Below are 15,308 nucleotides of genomic sequence, written 5' to 3'. Positions count from 1 at the left end.
AATATTGCCATCTAGTGTATTTGTTGAGCTTTCAGTAAATGATACTGCAGCCATGCCCCAATGCATGATGGGAAGTGGAACCATGATGGGAAGTGGAACCATGACTGTGCGTAGTGCTAGCAATTGATATATCTTCTCTGCGTTGGGAAATGAAATAAGGTGTTAAAAAAAAGATCAAATGCGACCTTGCTTCCCCACGTTGCTTCCCATGATAATTCTAATCGTAGGGAAAGGGATTGTAAGGCTTTAGCCAATTAAAATAAGCCTCCAAAGGCTGCCAAAATTCACTCTACTTATTTTATGCTGCCTTTTATCTCTCTATATAGGCAAAATGGCGCCATTACAGATTGAGCGTGACAGTGCGTGAGTGGGTCGTGCAACGCATGCATTAATTGCGTTAAATTTTTAACGTGATATATTTAAAAAGACTTATTATGGCCGTTATTGGGATAAATTTGATAACCCTACCTTAAGCCTAAACTAAAGACTCTGGATGAGTGTAACACATTATGTCTGTAACGTTAAATACAATTAGAAAACGATTTAATAAAAAAATATATACTGGACTGTCTCAGGAAATTAGAATACACAATATTCTAATTAGAATATTGTGTATTCTAATTTCCTGAGACAGTCCTGTATATATACACAGGACTGTCTCAAAAAATTAGAATATTGTGTATTCTAATTTTCTGAGACAGTCCAGTACATACATTCTTTTTCAGCTGATAACTTGACATATTCACACTTGAAATGCATTGTCATACTGGATACTGCACATTTGAGGATGAATTTCCTTCCTTCAAAGTTTAGTCTGGCTGCCATCATCGATTCAATGGGTTTAATCAACAACAAAAAATCAATTGACAATTTGGTTACCAACTGCTAACGAATGAATACATCTTTGGGACACCCTGTATATTGCATTTTTGTGCTCTAGTAATATCCCTAATGCATTGTAGTTATTTAAATTATCATACACTTGGGAGAAAAAAAACATCAATGTTCTAATGATCAGACTTATGCCTACTAGACATTAAACGCCATTGGAGTTAATGTTCCCATGTTGCTGCGTAGTGGTTCTCGGCAAACAGTTTGGGACATGCTTGGAGAAAGACAGCTGAATAAAATTTAGGTCTTAATGTAACTGAATTTGTCCCCCTCTAACAGAGTCATCCCGACTATGACATTTCTGTCTGCCACGCGTTCGTGCATGACATTTGTGAAGAAGATGGCACTCTTCCTTTCCCTCTACAAAGTCTGGATGTTATTCTCGCAGTTTTTGTGCTCTCCTCCATTCATCCAGACAGGTGAGTAAACTAGCTGCAAAACTACTGGAGAGTTTGCCTTTGTCACCTCAGACAAACGCTTCTAAAAACCCATTGAATGGACTTGTCAGAATTCTAATCTTTAAATGCACATTAAATTGTCTTTAGGTTATGACAACTACAAAGTAACACAATTACAGTATACACACGTCTGAAACCTGTCATTAATATTTTCATAACTACACAACAAGGACAGTAGTGCTATAAGATATGTGTTTTAATTCATTTGTACGGAAAATGAATTGCAGCTTCCTTTGCTATATGCGACTTGGCCACTGAGTAGCAGTATAATGAAGTCATACAGACAAACGAAGATTCATTCATGAGTTTCACTAAACTCGTAACTATAAGTGAATCAGTAATCTGCAGGAATATTGCTATTTTTACTTTGTCCAACTACAGTAAATTTGTTGCTGCAGTGTTGGCTCAAATATCCATCCATCCATTGAGGCTAGTAAATTCATTCTGTTGGTTGTTTTTTTTCTCTGTTTTAGTTTGACAATAAACTTTAATTAGGAATGGCACTATACAGCTAAATGAGATTTCATCTACAGGGTGCAAAGTGTTGTTAAAAGACTTTCGTCCTATCTTAAATTTGGAGGGATTTTCCTCTTTCGGGATTATGGCAGATATGATTTATCACAACTAAGGTTTAAGAAAGGTGAGTTGTGGATTTTTGGGACAAATTTGCACATAAGTCTCCTTTATACAATGGGTTTTATAAAGAATATGCCAATATCGGCAAGTAATATTAAAAAAAAAATTAAAATAGAAAAATCATCTTAGACACATGTTGTAGATACATTCAAGTTATTATTTCATGCTTTAAAAGTGCTCAATGTGGCCAGCAATGGCTACACGGACATCAATCTGATGTGATACTTCTTCCCAAAAGTGCCTCAGGATTTTGTGTTAATTGCATCTGTTATTCTAAATCCAGTAAATATCGATGACATGAAAGATATAAACTTGGAGGTGTGTAAAACACATGTGTCCAAACTGGAGTTTTCGGTTTATTTATTTTTTTGTTTCGTTTGTTAAATGTTGCTTGCTGACATTGGCACATTCATTTTAAAACTCTCCATACAGAAAATTGTCTTGTGTGGATAGAGTCAAATAATAATAATCTTATCTCAATCAGGTCAGTGTTTGTCAAACAATTTCTACGCACGAAGGGATGGAACCTGTGTTTATTTTTTCACAAAAGGTATGTATGTAACTGCACTAAATTGCTTACTGAAGCATTTCTTGTTGTTCATATCAATTTAATGTACCACTCCTGTTTCGTCATATCATCTTCACAGAAGAAGTTCATAATATATTTTCCAATGCTGGATTGGAGAAGGTTCAGAATCTGGAGGATCGAAGACTTCAAGTTAATAGAAGAAAGAAAGTGGCAATGCACCGTGTGTGGATGCAGAGCAAGTATAGAAAATTGTATCCACGATCACCCTGTTAAATCAAAACAACATCATACACGTTTTATTTTTTTAATGTGCTACTTTGTCATTTAGCATTCTTGCTTTTGACATATTGCACTTTTAAAAATATATATACAGTGGGGAGAACAAGTATTTGATACACTACCAATGGGTTTTCCCATTGGCAGTGTATCAAATACTTGCTCTCCCCACTGTATATATTAAATATCTGAAATACAACTGTGTGTTCTCATTCTATAAGTGAAATAAAAATCACATTTTATTGTACGATGAGTGTAACTACAACTAAAGATTTAAATCCCTCTGCGAAGGCAAAATGTGCAGGAAATTTGAACTGAAGCTATTGTGGACGAAAGCTACAGTAATCATTTTCCACATGTATTTGCTTTCTGGTGACTTGAAAATGATTATTATAACACTAAATTTCAGCAATTCCTGTTGAGCGCTGGCCTCCTTCAAATTCAATAATGGGAGAAGAAGCACGAGGAATAACAGAAAATAAAGAAAGGACATCTATATGGTGGAAAACACTCAGGTTATCTGAAGTTCCGCTCTGAGACCCCTAATTTGGCCAAATTTCAAAATTGTCCTATATGCATGTGTGATACATCATTGGAAAGTTTAAAATCTCAATTTTCTGGGGGAAGAAAAATTTGGAACAGGAGGGCATTTAAAAAAAAAAAAAACATTTTTTAAACAGCAAAACCCTAACTGGAGGTGAGAGCATAGGTAAAGACGTCATGATTTTAACAAGATACTATCGCGTACTTACCTCTTTCCATCCAAAAACTCAAAAACTCCATGTAGCATGTATCACCGAGTGTCAAGACACAGCTGTGAATGGCCACAGCCGGATTTTTGGGGGATTTTACGGGTGAAACATGGTAATATAACAAGGGTCGCGAAGCAGAAACCGCAGACATCAAGGAGTGGTCGAGATTTTCATTTTCATATATTTACCCTTTTAAACTTTTTTTTTTTTTTTCCCTCAATTTTCTTTGTTTGGATCGATTATCATCTAAAATGTTGGGGAAAATGCAACAGTAACAAAAAATTACAATTAAGCGATAGTTAGGAGTGACTTTTACAGACGCTAATTTTTTCATTGTGACGTAATTTGTTTAAAAGTTTAAAATATGCGAGTGAATAATTTTTTTAAGTGTTTTTTTTTTTTTCCAAACTAAATATTAGACATCAATTAATGATTCTAAGCTAAAAATAACAGACATTTCGAATAATAAATACGATTACTTACCTTCTTTTTATGGCTGGGTTGAAACAAAAGCGGTTGCGCGACGTCTGTAAACGGGGGTTTTTCAGGGTAAAACGGACAAATTAAAAATAGTTCGGGGACTTAATGCGCCATGAATCTGCTATGGCAGCATATAGACATTGTTCTATCAAACACAATAGTTCTTTTGGTTTAAAATACAGCAGTTTATTTTAAAATGGGGTGCAAGAGCAGAAACTGCTTTTTCAGTCTTGTCTGTGTTGTCCGCCATATATTATATTCAAATTGCAAACACCCACTTTTCCTCATTGGCTTCCATTAACATTAACGACACTCCAAGTCCAATCAAGTTTGACTGGGAGTGGCTGTCTGGCAACCGTTTTAGTAAAAATGGATTGGTCGTGTAGCGCTGTCAATGGCACTGAAGGATGAGCCTTCAAAGGCCGTCCTCCTATTTTAAACGAATTGGACCTCTATCATTGTCAATGGCAGTCGTCTATTACTGAATACACAAGAAGTAAATCAGTTTCAAAAAGATTGATGATGATCAATGCTTATGTAATACTGTACCACATTTAAATTGTCTGTCTGTCTGTCTCTCTTTCTCTCTCTCTCTCTCTCTCTCTCTCTCTCTCTCTCTCTCTCATCTATCTAAATATGTGTGTGTGGACGATTTGGGAAATTTACCAATAAAACAGAAAAAGTTGTCTTTTTAAAATATGTATTGTCTTTAGCAGATGTGGAAAGTAACGCTACTATGTTACCTTTACTTGAGTAACATTTTGAGAAAAATGAAACAGTACTTGTAGTTTTACTAAGCTTGCCATACTTTTTAATTTTACTTGAGTAGATTTGTGAAGAAAAAACCTCATCTTACGCTACGCACAAGAGTCGTGACATTTTTCCTCTTTATTCCACATATTACATTTACCAGTATTTTTTTTTTTTTTTTTGCCAGTGATGCCAAGAGTAGCTCTACCAATTTCACCAATGAGACGTCGCAACAATAATCACAAGCCAATCAGACGTAAGCTTGTCGGTGATCACGCCAGCCTGTTTATTCACGCGGTGTATTCAAAGAACCGTAAAAATGAAGTATTTGATATAGAGCGCCGCCCTCAACATGACTCGAAAGCGCGGAATTTAACCTCTCTCCCAATTTTTATTTGGTACTGATTTACCACGGAATACTGGAGATATGATCCTTTTGATTTCATAATAGGAACTATAGACCCTACTCACATGACATCACAACCACGCCTCCGCGCCATGTTGTCCGTCTACTTGTCGTGTATCTGCATTACCGCTACGTAAATTCCTCCTATTATGGCGTGTTTTTCTGCTCGTTAACATTAATAATCATAATGGTGAAGGCGTATGTGGCGGTCGGTTGCAGTAACAGAGAAGATAGACGGAGAGACTTGAGGTTTTACCGTCTTCCAAGAGACCCGGAGAGGAGAGCGAGATGGACTGCTGCAATTCGACGAGAAAACTGGGCTCCAAACGATTACCACGGATTATGTAGTAGTCATTTTTTATCTGGTAAGATGCATTTAATATATATATAGAGGGTTTTGGGCTGACAACCACAATTAAGATCATTGCGAGACTAATCACCGACAACATACAGTTTCAAATTCAAGATGCTTATTTCTTCCACCATCATTACATTTTGAATAATATTTAGCTGGTACCAAGTGAAAGAAGCTGGCCTCGTCTATGGATCATCAGTTAAACAGGTGTGTCCAAACCTTTTGCAAAGGGGGCGAGATTTGGTGTGGTAAAAATGCGGGGGGCTACCTTGGCTGATTTACATACAACAATATATTTAAACAAATGTTAGCAAGCCCTTCTGTGTGTCACATTTGCTTTATTATTTTTTTTTAATTCATAATTTCAACAGTCTCGTCATTATGGCGTTCTCTTTCGACACTCGGGCTCTTGCGAAACTGCGGTCAAGCCACCCTCCACTCATTAAAACGAAGTCAAGCTAGCCGCCCCTCATTTTGTACACGTCAGCGTGTCTTGTTATTATCGCGTCACATCGAACTCTTTGAAAACAGCGACTGTCTCTTTGCAAATGAGGCAGACACAGTTGTTGCGTGTTTTATTGAAGTAATAGTCCAATATCCACCTATCCTTGAAGCGTCGGCCATCGCAGTCAACTTTTTTTTTTTTTTTTTTTTTGATTGTCGCCATTTTAGAAATCACACAGGGTAATGTTGCTTAGAGTGCTGCTCTTAATGTTTTTCAAAGTTTCGTGAGAATAGGCCGAGTTTCTGTGGAAAAGATAGTTGTAGATATCAGGGTAGCAGATGTCAGGCAGAGAGGGCGAAGACGGCGGGTCGAAAAATATCGATTTAGGCATCAAATATGGATCTGGCAAATGGTTCGACTGAAGCTTTTCCACATAACGCCTTTTATGCAACGCTTCCAATGAGTTTACCGCGTCTGAAAGCACTGGGGCTTCCATGAATTGCTCTATAAACTGAACGACTAATTGAAACCATTGAGAATAGGGCTAAACAGAGACGGACAATATGGCGGCTGGATACAGGGACACGTCATTCTGTGACATCGGTGAGTAGGGTCTATAAGGGAACTATTCACTATTCAAACTAGGAACTATTTTCTCCACTAGGGGGCACTCATGCTCTTTGGACGAATAATGCTTCATTTCTGTCTTTTTTTTTCTCTCGCCGAAATTCAATGATTTTTTGTTTTGTTTTTTGTTTTGGAATTCTTCTGCTTAATGTTGTCATTCCATTGGTTATTGTACAGTATCATTGTTGTTGTTATAACAACACATCATATTGATAACGTTTTGCTGAGAAAAAAAAAAACCTCTCGCCGGAACTCTTTTTAGTATTTCTTGTACTTAATGTGGTTATGTAATGGGTTATAGTACAGTATCATAACAACAGCTGAGAAGAAAAATACCATTGTTTAAAACAAAAAATATAAGCAGTTACTCACAATGTTACTCTTACTTGAGTATTCTTTTCACTAAGTACTTTTTACTTTTACTTGAGTACATTTTTTGGATGGATGCTTTTACTTGAGTAATAATATTTTGAAGTAAAGCTATTCTTACTTGAGTAAAATTTTTGGCTACTGTACGCACCTCTGGTTTTTAGGTTATTATTTTTATCATAGTAATTTAACATTTTAGGTCTTAACTTAGTCGTTAAATCAAATTGCACAAATGTCGCCAATAAAATAAAGTACTTGAGGAGCGGCATTTTGTGCTGAGATGAAACAGAAACCACGAAGGTTTTTTTTTAATTTTTTTTATTTTTTTTTTTTATTGTTTGTGTTTTTGCACACGATGCGTGACGTTGCCTTCCTCTTGAGGACGGAGAGAGGTGGCCCACGACACACAAGTACACACAGTACACGCATGTCAAGAGGTCTGTACTATACAAACCAAGTTACAATTACCACTCATCGCCAGTGGGTTTGGGCCTAATTACGACAAGTAATTCCACCGCCGGCGTGTGAGGGAATGTACCCTTTTCAAGGCGTCAACTCCAGCGGAGAAAAGTAGCTTGATGAGTGTCCAAAGTAGTGGAAGTTTGGAGGGGCCGCCATCTTTGGTCCCAGCTCTCCACGTCCTCAACACGGACCGTGTTTTCACCATCACGCCACGGCGGTGCTGAAGGGCTTTTAAGGTATTTTTGAAACATTTTGGGGAGATTTTAAATGCCTCGCCCGTTCATTTGTGGGTGCAGAACGAGAAGGAGAATAGTACGAGACTACGTTAAAACGCGTAGTCGTGAATGTGAGCAGAACGTCTGCTCCAAAGTCCATTGAGGCTGTTTTGGCTACTAGCTAGCAACAGCAAAGCATCGTCTGTTCAAGAGATCCGAATTGTAGTTGTTACCTTTAAAACAATTGCATGCATGCCGTCGACTAGTATTAAAGAGTAGGAAAGGTCGCGATTGTTGCGGATGCACGCAGCCATGTTAAGTATGCACCTTTAGCATGAGCAACTTGACGATGTAGGTACATAAAACGAGGCTGCAAATGTAGGGACAAAGCAATGCCTGGTGATGGATTTATCAGCAGTTGGCATGCTTGTGTATAGGTGTGCATCCACCATTGTGTGTCGAATGCCGTGTCACAACATGACGCCTGCCGTTACTTTGCACCAAGTCCTGGGTTTAGCATTTAAATGCAGCGATTGCTTTTCGGCGAATGTTCAAAATGCTCGTGAATGGCATGATCGGGACTTCAGCCTTACGTGACCTTTTATCAAACGTCCCTGCCTGCAAAGCTACGAAATGACACCATTTTAAGTTAGGACTGAACACATTTGGCCTGTACATCCTGCTTTTCTTACACCCCTTAGTCTTTTCCTGTAAATGTAGATACGGATTGGGGGTGGGGGTATATAAAGCTACTGTAAAGATGGAGGGATACCAAACAATTACATTTTTTGGAAGTTTTTATTTAGCTACACATGCAACGCAATGGACCTTGTTGGAAGTGGGCCATTAGTTAATGCCAGAGCTTTTTAGGACTTTCTCAAGTGTCTCTGCCATAAACAGGTGGCCAGTATGCTGAGCAGCATGGAGTTAAAATGACATTCGCTAGAAAGGGCTGTAAGGGTTCAACCACTAGTTCTGGCAGGGGCTTAAATGTAGATAATTCTCGTATGCTGAGGCCTTCAGGGCAAACCTTTATAAAAACACATTGCTTGCTTGTATTAATGCTAGAATCTTACTGGGTCAAAAGACAACTGGTTGTTTTCCTACCTCATTGTGTCTTCAGTTGCACTGGAGAGGTCTTAGAGAATTTGTAAAAATGAAGTCTCTGTCCACGCTATATCCACAGCATTTAAACTCATTCAAATGATCACTTTCACAAGAAAACTCGCAGCATATTTATCGAATTCAACAGCAGTAATTACCAGTCATTTCAGTTGTAATTCATTGCAACAGCTATAGTAGCCAGCTAAAACTGAGTCAGCAAGTTCTTTGAAAATCGTCTTGATAGAAATCAATATGCACACCTCCTCCCGCTTTTAATCAACTATTACAGTATATTCACTATTTCCATTGTGTCACTAGTATGTGAAACAACATCAGTGATGGGGGGGTTGCGGGGACAAGGTGGTGTCCCTAATATTTGTATCTACTTAATAAGAGTACATAGTCATATTAATTCTGACATTTATCAACCTCAGTTACCCTTCAAAAGCAGTATATCTACTGAAAATTTAGTTGGCAACTCATTAGTATCTTGTTTATATCAGGAGTAGAATTCTTAAACCCTCCGCTTTGTTTAAAAACCCATAAAGTAGCAACCAGTATTTCCCCCATATACATTTATCCGTATCTGTGGTGGGCTGCCACAAAGGAATTTTGGCTGCTACTAATAGTTTGCCACTAAATGTCAATATGAAAGTGGCGTGTTGATTGTGCCTCTGTGTACCCTGTGTAAATCTGTTAATGAAAACCCCCTCTTCCAGTTGTCATACAATTCTTAAAATACAGAACTTTAAATGACTGACTTATCAAATATATTTATATTTCATTATGCTTGTTGATTTTGGCGCATAACACTACTCCAGCAGGCTTAATGGCTATCTAGTCACTGCACATTCAGTCCACATTCTGTTGTATTTTTGTGTAATTTCACTTGGAAACTCTACTCCGTATCTGGCAAAATCGATGTACAGTTGTCTGGATTTTTTGAGTTTAGGATTATGCTGTGAAAAGATAAGTGGTATGAAAGATGAATGAATGAATAAATGAAAGAGTAAAAAGCTGCAGGTCCACGAGCGCAACAATTTTGTTTGAAGACTTTCACGTCGAGGTCAAGTCAGTTCAAGTAAAAATTGAGAGTTTGGCGTTACAAGTGTGGTCATGAAAAAAAATGGTAAATGAAGGCACCACCTACACCTGTCATTTCTTCATATTGCAATGTATGTGCAAACCAGGAGTGTTCCAATGGTCATCAATCATGAATTTCGAGCATCATGGGACAATTTTTCTGTCCTTCATATATAAAAACTTTTAGATAAAATTCATAACAAAAGTGATTAAATTGCAATGTACACCTGTGAATAATAATGATGCAGATAGTAATCTATCCTTGTCTTATTTTTTCCACCCCACCAATATCTATACTTATATATAACTTAGTCTTTCCCTGCATTCTATTGTCAACTTATATTTATGAGTACATTTCCTCTTACATAGTTACTGTCCAGCTTAATCCACAGATACAAAATGGTTGCATCATTATCGCGCAGGTTTACTGAGGCTGCAGAGATGCTGGTGCCCTGGGAGCTCACGCAATAGCCTAATAAGAATTAATTATTCATCCTTGACTTGCTGTTGAAACATTGGTCCTGGACCTTACATGACATTTGTGCATCTCAGTGCGACTTGTTTTATATACCTTTCTGCGGTAACTAGAGTCAATGGAACAAAAAAAAAAAGATTGATGCCCAAGCATTATTATATCTTTATCACAATACTAGTGGAAAGTGGTCTGCTTTCGGCTCTTGAGCATATCCTACAGGACTCCTATAAGATAATATTCTTTGATAACCTAGATGAACTTTCATTTGTCGCTAATGTTCGCAGGCGCCATGGAGGAGCTGCACAGCCTGGATCCCCGCAGACAGGAGCTGCTGGAGGCTCGTTTCATGGGCGGGGTCAGCGGCAGCACTGGTGGCAGCACTGGTAGCACAAGCGGAGGAACCAAAGTGAGTTTTCATTGTAGTCCTCTAAATAAAGTGATAGTCATTGAGCATTAGCAATGATGTGAAATCTAAATGACAACTTTATTTTTGATTCTAGGGTTTGACCAATAACGAATGTTCAAACCACAGTTTTGGAAGCATGGGATCTTCAAGCGACAAGGAATCTGAGGTACCTGTTCATTTCGTTTTTTTAGACCACCCGGAGGAACATCTCAGAACCTTGCGTTGCTTGCTTGCTTTGTTGTTTTTGTTCCTCTGCTCCTCCTGAGGAGGACACTAACTGAAATTGCTACTCCTCCATTGTATGTAGACAGATCAGAATGATATTGGTAGGTAATGTATATTCTTTTGTGTACGCATCAATCTGCTTAGCTGTATTTTTGATTTTCATTGTTTTATCCAGGCCTGATTAATTACATTAAGTAATTGCTGAATTTAAATTGCTACTCCTACGTTATTACTATTATCATATACAGTGGGGAGAACAAGTATTTGATACACTGCCGATTTTGCTGGTTTTCCCACTTGCAAAGCATGTACAGGTCTGTAATTTGTATCATAAATTCTCTTCAACTGTGAGGGACGGAATCTAATACTAAAAAGCAGAAAATCACGTTGTATGATTTTTAAATGATAAATTTGCATTTAATTGCATGAAATAAGTATTTGATACATCACAAAAATCGAACTTAATATTTGGTACAGAAACCTTTGTTTGCTATTACAGATACCAAACGTTTCCTGTAGTCCTTGACAAGGTTTGCACACACTGCAGCAGGGATTTTGGCCCACTTCTCCGTGCAGATCTTCTCCAGAGCCTTCAGGTTTCGGGGCTGCTGCCGGGCAACACGGACTTTCAGCTCCCTCCATAGATTTTCTATTGGGTTCAGATCTGGTGACTGGCTAGGCCACTCCAGGACCTTAAGATGCTTCTTACGGAGCCACTCTTTAGTTGCCTTGGCTGTGTGCTTTGGGTCGTTGTCATGCTGGAAGACCCAGCCACGACCCATCTTCAGGGCTTTCACTGAAGGAAGGAGGTTGTCAGCCAAGATCTGGCGATACATAGCCCCATCCATCCTCCCCTCAATACGGTGCAGTCGTCCTGTACCCTTGGCAGAGAAGCAGCCCCAAAAAATTGTTTCCTCCTCCATGTTTCACGGTTGGGATGGTGTCCTTGGGGTTGTACTCATCCTTCTTTTTCCTCCAAACACGACGAGCTGAGTTTAGACCAAAAAGTTCAATTTTGGTCTCATCCGACCACATGACTTCTCCCATTGCTCCTCTGGATCATCCAGATGGTCAGTGGCAAACTTCAGACGTGTCTGGACATGCACTGGCTTCAGCAGCGGGACCTTGCGTGCGCTGTAGGATTTTAATCCACAACGACGTAATGTGTTTCCGATGGTTTTCTTCGAGACTGTGGTTCCAGCTCTCTTCAGGTCATTGACCAGGTCCTGCCGTGTAGTTCTAGGCTGATCCCTCACCTTCCTCATGATCAGTGATGCCCCATGAGGTGAAATCTTGCATGGAGCCCCAGAACGAGGCAGATTGACGGTCAACTTGAACTTCTTCTGTTTTCTAATAATCGCTCCAACAGTTGTTACCTTCTCACCAAGCTGCTTGCTTATTTTCCTGTAGCCCATCCCAGCCTTGTGCAGGTCTATTATTTTATCCCTGATGTCCTTACGCAGCTCTTTGGTCTTGGCCATTGTGGAGAGGTTGGAGTTTGTTTGTTTGAGCATGTTAACAGGTGTCTTTTATACAGTTAACAAGTTCAAACAGGTGCAGTTACTTCCGGTAATGAGTAGAGAACAGGAGGGGTTCTTAAAAAAGAACTGAGAGCCGAAATATTTACTAGTTGGTAATGTATCAAATACTTATATCATGCAATTAAATGCAAATTTATTATTTAAAAATTATACAATGTGATTTTCTGGATTTTTGTATTCGATTCCGTCCCTTACAGTTGAAGAGAATTTATGATACGAATTACAGACCTCTACATGACATCTTGCAAAATAGGCAGTGTATCAAATACTTGTTCTCCCCACTGTATTTGGTTGGTATATTCTAGAGCTATGCATTGGTCCTTAGGGCCAATTTTGTATTTTTGTTGTTGTTGTTGTTCGTTTCACGGCTGATCAATTGTGGACTTAAAATTGCTTCTCCTGTTTTTTATGGCCAGTTTACTGTGAAATTTGGTAGGTATATTCTAATGATGTATACGCATCAATACCAGAGCTCGAGTTTTAATTCTGTTTTAAGGCTTATTAATTACAATAATTAATCGCGCACTTATTGTTGCCTGTAGGTTCTCAGTTAGCCACCAGAGGGCCTGCATGTTCTTCGGTTGTGATTTTATAGTGTCTGGGCCATTGTTGTTTTCGTCAATGATGACTACAACGAAAATATTTCGTCAACGAACACTTTTTTTCATGACGATGACAAGACTATAACGGGTTAAAATGTGTTTTGCGAGAAACTGTGTTTCTTTTCTTTCTTTCTTTTCCCTCCAGGCATGACAAATCCAACAAACATACAGCATTTATATATGCGTACAATTAATTCAACCCGAAAAGAAAAAGAAAGCCGGAGCTTATTGAGACCCGCCCCCAGTATACCATAGAACGCAGAAAATAGCGTAAAACAATTTTTGACATTCAGATTGCGTAGTGATTACAAAGTTTTTATTTTTTAATTTTAGTTTTAATTTTATTTTAACCATCCCCCTTGATTGTTCATTTTTCCAATAGTCCATTGTCGATCGTGTCCATGTGATCGTTATGTTGATTAGATCCAGTAGATTAGTTCATAATTCAGTGGTTAGTTTATTCAGTTCATTCGATGCAGAAGATAGGGAATAGCTGAGGACCGATGGCAGGCCGTGTCCGCCACCCCGTTTCGCGTTTGCATTAGGCTAATGCTAACGGTGAGCGTCCTCTTAAACTCTCGGACAACTTTTTTTTTTTTTTTTTTACACATACAGTTCGTGGCATCCAGGTGCGTATAATACATTTAAAATAATGTAAGGTTTTCCTGCTAAGTATGTATTACCACATGATAGATTTGCAGATGCTCCAATATGTGCTGGTCTGTCAATTTTCATTCAAAATAGTAGGAAACCTTTATTTATTCATTTTTGGAGTAAAATTTTTTAATTTTACAGACGAAAACATTTTGAGTAAATGTCGACTGAAACTAGACGAAGACACACATTTAAGATGACCAAAATATGACTAAGACTAATAAGTATTATCCTCGAAAAGACTAAGACGGAAATTAAAAGGGCTGCCAAAAACAATACTGCTCTGGGTTGATAAATCATTTAGGGAGTGAGCCCGGCGGTCGTAGTACGCTTTGAACTTCTTCCTGCAGCGTCACTAAACTGTTGATTGAATTTCTCCGCCATTATGTGTGCATGACTTAGGTTAGCCCATGTATATTGGCATGCCTTTCAAAACCGACATTTTGTGGTTTGGATTTATAAATGATGAAACTTCCTTGTGATCAAGCCTATCAACACTCCCTTGTACTTAACTATTGACTTTCAAGAACAATACAATTGCGCTTTATTAAACCTGCTTGAGGTTTGAACTTAAAATGATCTCTTCTGACATTATATTGACATGGATTTAGTTTCATCTTGTGGTCACAAAATGGATATTTATACTTAAAGCGTTTGTTAATGATTCTCGAGCATTGAAAAGGGTTCAAGTTACTATGTAAATTGAGCTTTTGCACTGCTGTTTCTTTTTTCTAATATGTATTTGGTTCTTACTTTTTAGGGTTCAGATGTGAAAAGAGGCGGTTCGCCAGCTTACTCGGTGAGTTTTGGGTGAAAGGAGAATATATTTTGCCGTGACACTTTTAGCCTACTTCCCGTTGAACTGAATTTCAATTTTGATTGATTGATTAATTTATTTCGAGCAGTAATAACAAAAACAGCAAGAATAGGGGAAAACAATAACAACAGTACATGTTGATTTTAACAAAAATTAATAACAAATACATACAGTACATACGTAGCTCGAAAAGGAGTGGGAAGAAGCTGAGCTTTTTTTTTGGGTCCCACCCCCAATATACTCCCCAAAAATTCAATGTAAATACAGTCACTTCCCAAAAATCGTCATCATCATTGCACTATCACCACCACCATCACTACCACCGCCATCATCATCGTCGTCATTACCGCCGTCCCCATATATGAATTGTACATTCAAAATCAAAATTTATGTAATAACAGCTTTACTGGTGCCAGTGGTGATATATAGTTGCAGTGATAACACAATATATCAGTAGTAATATGTATAAGTAACTATAGCATATGTAATAATTATATATACAGTATATACCCAAAACATTTAGAGACCACTTTCTGTGTATTTTGACCAGACCTGATGTTTATAGAACAATTTGAATCTCTGAATACTTTGACACTGCTTAAATTTTAAATCCAGACTGTTCCAGAGTTTTACCCCACATACAGACATACAGAATCCTTTACGAGTACTGCGAAATTTTGGTATTGAGAAGTTGTGAAATCCTCTCAAATTATGAGATTGCTCTCGCACTGTAAAAATGGATTGTAAGTT

The 15,308-nt window shown here is 38.1% G+C and overlaps 1 protein-coding gene across 2 annotated transcripts in view; it reads left to right on the top strand.

The window, feature by feature from the left end:
* The window catches only part of tlk1a (tousled-like kinase 1a), a 31,683-nt gene that overhangs the window by 4,751 nt on the left and 11,624 nt on the right, over positions 1-15,308 (top strand). Inside the window, exons 6-12 of one of the 2 annotated variants that reach the window (XM_057852338.1) lie at positions 1,171-1,310; positions 1,883-1,989; positions 2,470-2,535; positions 2,633-2,749; positions 10,598-10,719; positions 10,814-10,885; positions 14,502-14,540. In XM_057852338.1, coding sequence (XP_057708321.1) covers positions 1,171-1,310; positions 1,883-1,989; positions 2,470-2,535; positions 2,633-2,749; positions 10,598-10,719; positions 10,814-10,885; positions 14,502-14,540 — 663 coding nt within the window. Of the gene's footprint in view, positions 1-1,170; positions 1,311-1,882; positions 1,990-2,469; positions 2,536-2,632; positions 2,750-7,363; positions 7,673-10,597; positions 10,720-10,813; positions 10,886-14,501; positions 14,541-15,308 lie in introns of those variants that run through there. The other variant, XM_057852339.1, reaches the window with a different exon arrangement.

Source organism: Corythoichthys intestinalis, chromosome 12 (assembly GCF_030265065.1).
Source record: "Corythoichthys intestinalis isolate RoL2023-P3 chromosome 12, ASM3026506v1, whole genome shotgun sequence".
In the NCBI taxonomy this organism is placed as follows: domain Eukaryota; kingdom Metazoa; phylum Chordata; class Actinopteri; order Syngnathiformes; family Syngnathidae; genus Corythoichthys; species Corythoichthys intestinalis.
Note: the sequence above shows the minus strand (reverse complement) of the source record. Positions and strands in the feature narration are given on the sequence as shown.